Genomic DNA, 11,316 nt, shown 5'->3' with positions numbered 1-11,316 from the left:
ATCTGTAATGAGGTCTGGTGCCCTCTTCTGGCCTGCAGACATACACACAGACAGAATATTGTAAAAATAAATAAATAAATAAATATTTTTTTAAAAAAGGAATGATCACAGAAGTCTGTATAAAAAGAAGATTCTTTTAGTAAGAAAAAGATTGTTTTTTTTGAAGTGTATGTAGTATACGTGAATGCTTCAATAGTGCTGACTTAATATAGCAAGTGAAAAACAGAAATTTGTGCTTTTATATTTTAAACTTACGCATATCTGCAAAATCTTTGGCAGTCAGCTTTTTAATTTTGTTGAATCGTGCATAAAGATAAGCTGATTCCTTTGGCAGTGGTGGCACAGCATCAATGTCAACTTCTTCACAGTAGACAGAGCCACTTAAACAGACACACAACAGGCATGTAGGCATTTCTAAGTTAGGAAACAAAATTGTAAGCATAAACTCATTTGAAAAAAATTCATCATCTGATTGTAAAGTTATTGTTATAATGAATTAATGAATGCTGTGATTTGGAAAGGTATGTTATAGAATCATTGGTAAATCAGGAAAGATAGTTGTGATAACCAACTGCTATCTTGTATTGAGCTTAATAATTCATCAGAATTTTACATAGTCCATAGTCAACATATTTTATTTACTTATTTTTATTTATTATATTTATTTATTCTTATTGTATGTGTGTGTAAATCTATGGGTGCATACATACCACAGTAGGTTTGTGAAGCTCAGAGAACAACCTGCAGGAGACAGTTCTCTCCTTCTACTGTGTGGATTAAGCTCATATTGTCAGGCTTACCTACTGAGCCATCTTGCTGGCCCCCTTTTTATTTTCGATTTTGCTGTGATTGTCCAATTGATGACCTCATGGAAGGCTACCTTTCCTCATTTGAATGTTTAAAAAAATAGGGCTGGGCGGTTTTGGCGCACTCCTTTAATCCTAGCACTTGGGAGGCAGAGACAGGCAGATCTCTGAGTTTGAGGCCAGCCTGGTCTATAAGAGCTAGTTCCATGACAGGCTCCAAAGCTACAGAGAAACCCTGCCTCGAAAAACAATGAATAAATAAACAAACAAACAAATAAATGGAGTCTACAGTGCAGAATTTAAGAATTGATTTATCAAGTTTGATGTTTTTCAAGTTTGATGTGTTGAAAACATTTTTCAAATAGATGACAATAGTTGTTGTCTTTAGAAATCCCAAGTGAGAGGAACAAACCACTAACTTGAAAATCAGTCATTGCTGGAGTTTTATGACCCGACCTTGGAATGTCTCACTTAGAATGTCTTCACTTGGGCTCCTATTTAGATACCCAGAGTGCTTCCTTGGTTGGTCATCCCCTCTCCACTTCTCTTACCTTCAATGCATGAACTTTTAAGTTTAAGATGGAAATCTTAGGAGTCATTACAGTGCTATTTTTTTTTTTTTTTTTTGGTTTTTCGAGACAGGGTTTCTTTGTGGTTTTGGAGCCTGTCCTGGAACTAGCTCTGGAGAACAGGCTGGTCTCGAACTCACAGAGATCCGCCTGCCTCCGCCTCCCAAGTGCTGGGATTAAAGGCGTGCGCCACCACCACCCGGCTGAAATTTAAACTTTTTAAAAGAAATCTGAACATTTTGAATTAACTTTTTAAATATTTATTATTTTATGCGTATGAATGTTTTACTTGTATGCATGTATGTACACCACACATGTTTGGTGCCTAAAAAGATCAGAAGGACCTCAAACCCCTCTAGGCACTGCAATTACACATATTTGTAAGCCACCATGTGGGTGCTGGCAATTGAATCTGGGTCCCTTTGGAAGAGAAACTTGTGCTCTTAATCACTGAGTTATCTCTAAGCTAGAGTTATATCTAAAACTAGAGTTAACTTTTAAATATGATATCAGGAATAAGCAAGATTCTTTATTCTGTTGGTGTTTTCAATATTACTTTTGGAAACTTTATTTTTCTTAATTGAATTACCAACACATTGCCAGCAACTACTTGGCCATATAATAAAAGCCTGGTATAGTACTCTAATATGTTCTTTTAGTTGTCTTACCATTATTTATTGGGGGGGGGGTGTACCATGGCGTATTTATGGAGGTCAGAGAACACCTAGGAGGAGCCATTTTTTTCCTTCCAGGATAAGTTGCAGGGATAGGACATAGGCTCTCAAGCTTGTTGGGAAGTACTAATCCAGAACATTGATCCTCCATTGATCATTTTATTTTATTTTATTTTATTTTATTTTATTTTATTTTTTTGTTTTTTCAGACAGGGTTTCTCTGTAGCTTTGGAGCCTGTCCTGGAACTAGCTCTTGTAGACCAGGCTGACCTCGAACTCACAGAGATCCGCCTGCCTCTTCCTCTCGGGTGCCGGGATTAAAAGTGTGCGCCATACTGCCTGGCTTGCTGGGTTATTCTAACAGCAGCATTGTGTATCTTGCATCTGCAGGATCTCTTGTTAACATTTTCCTTTGTGTTTAATTTAGTCTCACCTTTTCCTTCATGTCTAACACCCACCTCCATATACATATGCACATTCACACTATATAGCCTAGGATGTAAAATAAGCTGTCCCATCTAGATATGTGTAAGTAGTCTATAGTGTTTACATGATAAATCACCTAATGTATAGTATAAAACACAATGTAGCCCTGTCTCTTTTTTGCAGTACTTTAAAAAGGATTTTGTGTGTATTATGTTTGCATACACACACATGTGACTACAGAAGTGGAGATCAGATGACAAATTGGGGTGTTGGTTATCTTCCTCCATTACACGAGTCCTGAGAATCAAATTCAGGTTATTAGACTTGGTGTTGGTGCCTTTCCTGCTGAACCATCTCACTAGCCCAATTTTTGTCTTTAAGCAATGCATGACTGCTTCTGATTTGCTTTTCTTTAACTTCAAGGTTTATAATCGAAATACTACATTTAAGATTTAGTTGCATTAGATTTTTATTTTCTTTACTATGTTATGAATTCACAATATAATTAACTTTTAATGTTTATATTTCTATTGTTTTTATAAGCTTGTCTTTACTGACTTTATTTACATGTGGTTTTTTGCTTATATGAAACAATATTCTGAAAATTAAGACTACATAAAAATTATATACTCACAACTAGATCTTTATCGCATCCCAATTCTCCCTCACTTCTACTCATGATTTCACTTATTTCCTTGATGTAACTGGCCTTAAATTTCCAAATTTAATCCAGAGCCTCACGCATATTAGGCAAGTGCTCTACCACTTAGCCAAATCTTTAATCCTTCTCAGTTTTTAGAAAATTCCCTCTTCTGTGTTTCTTTTCACATAAATTAACATCTGTATGTAAGCTGTTTAATAAAAAAGTATTTTTATTAAAATTTTCTTTTATAAAATTATATACATATATATACATATACATAAATATATTGGGGTGTTTTTTTTTTTTTTTGGTTTTTCGAGACAGAGTTTCTCTGTGGCTTTGGAGCCTGTCCTGGAACTAGCTCTGTAGACCAGGGTGGTCTTGAACTCACGGAGATCCGCCTGCCTCTGCCTCCCAAGGGCTGGGATTAAAGGCGAGCGCCACCATCGCCCGGCCATATATTGGTTTTTCAAGACAGGGTTTTCTGTAGCTTTGAAGACTGTCCTGGAACTAGTTTTTGTAGACCAGACTGGCCTCGAACTCAGAGATCCACCTGCCTTTGCCTCCTGAGTGCTGGGATTAAAGGTGTGTGCCACCACCGCCCTGCTATAAAATGATATTTTTTTTATATGAAGGCAGCATGTTAGAAATAGTCTGTTGTGGTATCCTTTTTTTGCATACTTGTTTTCTGGACATCACTCCATGTTCTTACAGGTATTCTTCACTTTTTTGTTTGTTCTTTTATTTTGCTTTATTTTATTTTTTTTTTTTTTGAGATAGTCTGGCTGGCTTGAAATGCTGTATAATCAAATATGAGCTTGAATTTATGATCCTCTTTTACATTTCATATTTCTGAAATTGCAAGGATTTACTACTGTGAACAGTAGTGGATGCTGGGGATCAAACCCAAGGTTTCCTGAATGTTAAGGTAGCACTTTATGAGCTGAGCTACAGCCCTAGCCTTTCCTTGTTCTTTTTATAACTGCATTGTATTCCTTGGGGGTGGCTGTGCCATCGTTTGTTCAGTGTTTGGGCTGTTGAGTTATTTGTAGTATTTTGTAATTACCAATAGTACTTTAGTGTTTTACATTTGTATTTTTTATTTTGGATATGGGTCTTCAGACTAAAATTTATAAAATGTGTTGAAAAGTAAATATAGGGCTTAGGATATAGCTCAGTAGCAGTGCTTTCCTTTGCACACGATTGACCTTGATTTTGATCTCAAGCATTGCTCGCCCCCCAAAAAAAGTAACAAGTAAATCTATTTTAGTTTGTTAGATACTGTCACATTCCTGTCTAGAAGTGTTGTATTAATTCACATTTCTTCTTGCAGTATATTCAAATATTTGTTATTATACAATCTTGATCATGTTATATGTTGATATTTTGTCTTCAATTTTTAAAATCAGGTTAAGGATGGAATTTCAGTGTAATTTTCATTTTTATTTTTTTAAATATTTATTTATTATGTATACAATATTCTGCAGGCCAGAAGAGTGCACCAGACCTCATTACAGATGGTTGTGAGCCACCATGTGGTTGCTGGGAATTGGACTCAGGACCTTTGGAAGAGCAGGCAATGCTCTTAACCGCTGAGCCAGACCCCTCATTTTTATTTTTTAACTAAAAGTGAGATTGAACATCCTTTCATGTATTTAGTGTCACTTTAAAGTCATTTTGTTAATAGTCTTCCAAATATATTCTTATTAAAAATTAAAAATATTGTTTATTTTTCTGCTTTGTGTATATTTGCATGAACATTGGTTCTTGCTATGATGTAAAAGTTTTTTCTTGGGGCTGGAGAGATGACTCAGTCAGTGGTTAAGAGCACTGACTGCTCTTCCAGAGGACCCGAGTTCAGTGCCCAGGACCCACATGGCATCTTGCAACTGTCTGTAACTCCAGGTCCAGGGGATCCAAAATCCATGGCAAAACAGTAATGTACATAAAATAAAATTGAAAAAAAAAGTTTTATTTTCTGTAATTTTATGAAGTAATTTTTAAAATGTTTTTTGTTAAAATTTCTGGGTTTTGAGCCATCCCACTCCCAAACTATCTGCTACTACTTGTAAGACTTTGTCTTGTATGTTAGTTTGTTTGATTGGTTGGTTGGTTGGTTGGTTGGTTTTTCTATATAGGGTTTCTCTGTAGTTTGGAGCCTCTCCTAGAACTAGCTCTTGTACACCAGGCTGGCCTCAAACTCATAGAGATTCGCCTGCCTCTGCCTCCTGAGTGTTGGGATTAAAGGTGTGTGCCACCACCACCCTGCTTGTTTATTTGTTTTTTAAGATTCTTTTCATTTTTTATGTACATTGGGTTTTGCTTGAATGTATATCTGTGTGAGGGTGCCAGATCCCTTGGAACTGGAGTTACAGGCAGTTGTGAACTACCATGTGGGTGCTGGGAATTGAACTTGTTTCCTTTCGAAGAACAGCCAGTGCTCTTAACTGCTGAGCCATCACTCCAGTCCCATCTTGTTTGTTTAGATCCTTGGTCATGCTTATGTTTATTTTTCTTTTTATGAAAATGGATCTTTATCTCCCTCCAAATGGCTATCTAGTTCTCCTACACTCAATTATTTAAAATTTTCTCCCTCAGTGGCTGAGTGCTTGAGTACTTTTTCTTGCTTTAATTATATACTAAATGTCTTTGTGTTTCTGTTTGTGTCTACTCTTTGATTCTGTGTCCACAGTCTTTGTTCTTCTGCTAGTATCCCCAACATGTTAAATGTGTTCTGTATGGCACTGTTCAGTGTTTCCACAACTGTACTCTCGTTGTTCCTTTATATGTATCTATAAGCATTTTAGAATCCACTTCCCTAGCATTATCGAAAATTTAGTAATTTTAGTGGGGTTGTCTTTTTTTTCTGAATTTAGAGAATAATGATATTTTATGATACTGAGGCATCCTTTCCAAGAAAAGGAGTCTTTTCAATTATTTAAGTCCATTTTTACTAAAATACTTGCCAGACTTTGAGGATGTGTTTTCTGTTTTAGTTCATTTTAACTTTATTTTACAAGACAGGAACTGGTGTGGGTGGATTTTTTTCATGCTTTCATGTGAAACCATGTTATGTTATTTAACAAGAATAAATCAAATATAAGAACTATACAGTATGGCTTGTAGCTTGTTTTTTTGCAGTAATATTCCTGTTATTTTAATTGAAGCAGACATTGTAGATATTTATATAGAGTCATGTTTCTCTACTTTGCATTTCCTTGCGTGCTGCTTTCTAAAGTGCTATTCATTGAATTTAGGGCCTTTCACAGTATGCCACCACATCCCTGGCTTCCCCAAGTGTCTTGAAGATAATAATTGATTGTATTATATTGGTTGTAAGTCTATTGGTTGTACTTGAAAAATAACCTTTAATTCTTTCTTGAATTGATTTGTTTTTGTGGCAAGGCCTGTTATGTACTCTTTGCTAACCTGAAACTTGCTACATAAACAGACTGACTTAGAACTCATTGAGGTCTGTCTATTTTGCCTCCAAAATGCTGGGATTAATAAATCCACCATGCCAGGCTTTTGAATTTATTTTTATGTGAACAAAAATAAACGTTTTCTAATGGATAGGTCTAGACAAATTGCTGAATGTTCTTGAATGTTTTCTAGTCCACAGTTTTCCCTCACAGTGTACAATGGTAGATAATGAGCACGTCCGATGTAGCCGTAATGACTTTACCATTGAAGAGGAAATTTCAGTTTATATGCCTTGAGACAACTTTTGATTACAACAGGAATAAAATGTCTTTGTATGTATCTTTTAAAAGATGCTTTTCAAAAATAGTAGATGGCCAGCTGGTATTGGTGCATGTTTTTAATCCCAGCACTCGGGAGGCAGAGGCAGGCAGATCTCTGAGGTCGAGCCCAGCCTGGTCTACAAGAGCTTGTTTCAGGACAACTAGGGCTATTACACAGAGAAACCCTGTCTTCAGAAAACAAAACAAAAAGACAAAACTACTAGATGATAGATTGTTCATACTTACCATCATTTTCTTTCTTGGTGGGTAATGATGGTACAACCTCATCTTTTTGTAACTGGAGACTTTTTTCATCAGAAATTATCATGGTTTCCTTTTCCTATTGTAAAATTAGAAATTTGTTATCAGGTGTAATAAGACAGGAATCTGCCTGTAAACTGGAAGGATCACAAGCATTCCTCATAGTCATTGGTAAAGGTATTTCATCAAGATTTTGTTTTATATGTGTATGTCTGTATATATAAGTATGTATATATGTATTCATGTTATATGTATGTGACAACATATTAAACAAAGGACAACTTGTAGAAGTTAGTTCTCTCCACTATATGGGCCTAGGGGTTTTATGGCTGCAAGAGACTTTATGTGACAAGCTATCTCAGCCCTCCATTAAGATTTTATACATAATTCCATTTCATTATTCATTAAATTACACTGTCATTACTCTAAGTAGGATGGATATGCACTCCTGAGTAAGAGAATCAGCTTTTTTTTTTGTTTTCATGGACTGAACTCAATATTTGATAAATACTTAATATATTGAATTTCTAGGTGTGAGGTTAGGAGATAATTCTCTGAATGTGAATGAAAGTTTTTCTTATGTGGAACTATTCTTTATCGTTCTTTATATGAACTGATTTCCTCTTCTCGGTGTCAATCCTTCTGAGCAACAGCATAGCTGTAGAACATAAAGTACTGAATAAATTCTTCTGGCATCCTGCCTTGGCCTTAGGATGAATCCTTTTATCCTGCTTCTTTACCTGATCAGGCCATTGGTATAGGCTGTTAACACTGTATAACTGGGGATTGTCATCTCATCTCTGTCCTCTGTCCAGAGAATGTGTTTTCTGCTAGTAGACTATAATTTATTATATGGGGTACTATTCCCTCTACCTCCCCGCTTGCTCCATGTTTTCTCTGTGGACTCCTGACCTTGCCGTTAACCCTCATTTTCCCATCTGTGCACTGCCTAAACATCACTCTACCCCATTGAGTTCTCCACTTCACACAAATATTGGCCCACACATTTATATTGATGGAAAACTGCTTAAAGCTCCATGTAGTTAAGCAGAAAGCTCTAAGGTTCAAGGAATTTTGAAAGTATCTTGCAGTTAGTTGATAGACTCAGATCATTCCAGTAAGACAATAGGTTATAACCTTTTTGGTTTTGTTTGATTTTTAATTTGAAACTGTTGATACAGAAATTTGTCTGTTTTGTCATAACCGTAGGTAGAAATAATACTAGCATCTTAACTCATTCCTTTGGAAAAAAGAAACTGTAGCATTAACATTAGCTCATTGTGAGTTAGGAGGGGAAAGCATTTAGACTGGTTAATCTTAAAATCTTAACTCTCTGATTTGTGGTAAAAAAGAACTTTTAAAGCAATGAATATTGTTAAGTATCTGACTCTAATTTTCCAGTGTATGTGTGCATCACACACAGTGGGCAGCATATAGTTTTATGCTATGTTAACTTCCTTCTCCTCCCAGTATTTCTGTATACCCAGAAAAAAACCACAAGTAATTGCTTTGCTTTGAAGGTTGTATCATTGTGGTATAAAAACCATAACTCAGTGGCATGTCATTACAGATCTTTGGTATAAATCAGTAGAGTCTAAACTTAAATGTGGTTAAAAACAAATCCCCATAATAATTGTAGTTTTTTACTTGTTGGTATTCTATGTAATTGGCATGCATAACCAATAAATATTTTTATGTTTACTTCCTTGGACTGTATTTTTCTGAATTCTGTAAACATAAGCTGATAATTTATCTTTTCTTAATTTATTTTTGAGGCAATATAACATGCAGCTGTAGGATATTATGTAGCATTATTTAGCATAAATTGCTGCTATCAGAGTCTTAATGTTTTAAATTTTAATTTTTTATTTCTCTAGCTACTTTTTGTTTACCATTTGGTACTACTTGTTAATTGAAGAATCATGTATATCTGAAAAATACAATTATTTTAAATATTAAAATGCCTTTCTCCTTTCCTTATCAAATATTGAAATTAAGGGAAGATATGCATTTAAATGACTATCATTTTAGAATATAAATTTAAAGTAGAAATAAAATACCTTAGTATTTTTTCCATGCAGTTGTTTATCTTCATAGTCCTGGCTAAATTTTGTTTCTTCCAAATGATCTGTTCCATACTCATAGTTAATATGTGAGTCGAGTTGAGTTTGTGGTGCTGGCTGTGTCAGAGGCACGAGCAGTAGCAGGAGAAGTGTAGAATGCACAGTCTTCATTTCAGCAAACTCACAGTGACTGGAAGTAACTAGTGACCTGATAGCTGTGGAACAAAAGCTCTTTTTTCCCCCCTGGAAATAAAACTGCAGACTATCGAAGCAATATTTAAAAGCTTGGAGAATATTTTGGCACTGTGTATGCAGTAGGGGATAGAGAACAACTATTTAACCCTTAGCGGTTCTTAATTAGATACTAACAGTTTTTTATGTGCCAGTGAAGATTCTGAAAAATTCATAAAGTAGTTTTATTTCTTACCTATCAAGAAATTTAAGAATTATTGCTAGGTTTACTAACAATCGAATGCCTTGAATAGGGGTATTTGTATGCAGTCAAAGTCTTCTTGGAATACCTGCAATATAAATGGTTAACACGAAGATCCATGATCCTGTGTCATGTGGAGTTAAAAATATCATATTTCAACATTGCTGCGTTAAAGGAATTCTTGATCCATATTGAGGTAAAAGAAGCAGTCTGAGGCAAGGATTAAAACTTAAACCTTAAGTTTAACATCATAAAAAGTAGACAGTAACACTTTTAAGTGGTGTATAATAAAAGTTTCTCTAGTTTTGTAAATGTAGCGGGTTATCTTGTTTAATTAGTAATCTTGCCTTTTAAAGCTTAAACTATGAACAGTGCAGCAGTACCACTGCAGACTAGGGTCACATAAACTTTAAGGGAGGAACTTTGGAGAATGTCCTGGAAAGATTCTTTGAGGTTCACCAGTGATCTTTAACTGCTGAGTACATATTTCAGACAGCTTTTAAGTACACACAGTACTTAAAAGTACACCTCTCGCTGAGAGGTGCTGATGCTGCACTGCAGATGCCAGTCTGTCAGATAGCCAGGTTTGAAATCTCAAAATAAAATGGGTTTGTAACTTCCAGTTCTTATTTACATCAATGTTAAAGTTATAAAATGATATATGAAAGTATTGCTGATAATTAATTATTCAAGGAAAATTAAACTTACACTACAAATGACTTTACATTTATTAAGACTTTTAGAATCACACTTTAACACACAGTATTTAAATTAATATGTGAGAAACAAGCCTACCGTAGTCACTGGTTGAAGTCCTGTGTGGTTTTCTTCAATAGGTGTTCATGCCTGTGCATTAGTCCCAAGTGGGAGGGTGAAGGAGCAATGCTGTGGAATGGTTTCCAACTGCTGAATAAAGTTTCAGGGCCCAACAGCTTAAATTCCATGTGGTGGAATCCAACAGCAGATCCCATGTGGTGCATATCTTTGCCAGCATTCCTCCTCTGGGGTGAAATGCAGGGTGTTGTATGAGAGAATGTGCTGAAGATGTTTGAAACTGCGGCACCAGGGCTGGCTGCTGCAGCACACTGGAGTCCCGATCTCTTTTACCTTGTATATTAAGCACTAATCTTTTAGCGAATATTAGTTTATAGAAATGATATATTTTTTTAAATCATGCTTTTGTTTCTGTGCTTTTCTGGTATATAAAACACTTTTGAAAAATGGACCACCAAACCAGTCTTTGTTGTTAATTTAATGAAAACTAAGGATTTTGTTCTCCTACTATAATTAGCACATTAGAAATTTATATGTAAAGTAAGTTTTAACCCAAATTATTTTTAAGTTTTGTCCTTTAGTTTTTAATTCCTTTATTTTAGTTCATAAGAGTGGGAAAATAGCCAGACATAGTGGTCTACACCTTTAATACCAGCGCTTGTGAGGCAGAGGCAGGCGGATGGATATCTGTGAATTCGAGGCTGGCTGGTCTACCCAGTGAGAGTAGTACTCTGTTCTGTACTAAGTTCCACAATCCAAGATAGCCAGAGTTACATAGTGAGACGCTTATTGCAAAACAAAACAAACAAACAAAAAAGGAATGTGGAAATAGTTTTTAAAAATAAGTTTGATTTTATAAATTTGTAATAGCAAAAATTTTTACTGAATGAAACTTTATATTTAATTTAGTGAAGAAGTAGGAAT

General features: G+C 35.3%; 2 protein-coding genes across 4 annotated transcripts in view; one reads left to right on the top strand and one right to left on the bottom strand.

The window, feature by feature from the left end:
* Ogn (osteoglycin) overlaps positions 1-10,705 on the bottom strand; it is an 18,190-nt gene extending 7,485 nt beyond the window's left edge. Inside the window, exons 1-4 of one of the 3 annotated variants that reach the window (XM_013349145.1) lie at positions 10,414-10,705; positions 9,183-9,400; positions 7,108-7,201; positions 256-414 (exon numbers count right to left, since the gene is read on the bottom strand). In XM_013349145.1, coding sequence (XP_013204599.1) covers positions 256-414; positions 7,108-7,201; positions 9,183-9,356 — 427 coding nt within the window. In that variant the 5' untranslated portion in view covers positions 9,357-9,400; positions 10,414-10,705. Of the gene's footprint in view, positions 1-255; positions 415-7,107; positions 7,202-9,182; positions 9,707-10,413 lie in introns of those variants that run through there. The other 2 variants (XM_005355166.3, XM_026783158.1) reach the window with 2 other exon arrangements.
* Cenpp (centromere protein P) overlaps positions 1-11,316 on the top strand; it is a 198,050-nt gene that overhangs the window by 44,612 nt on the left and 142,122 nt on the right. The window lies entirely within an intron of this gene.

The sequence above is a fragment of the Microtus ochrogaster genome, chromosome 16 (genome assembly GCF_000317375.1).
Source record: "Microtus ochrogaster isolate Prairie Vole_2 chromosome 16, MicOch1.0, whole genome shotgun sequence".
In the NCBI taxonomy this organism is placed as follows: Eukaryota; Metazoa; Chordata; class Mammalia; order Rodentia; family Cricetidae; genus Microtus; species Microtus ochrogaster.
This window is presented reverse-complemented; position numbering and strand designations above follow the sequence as displayed.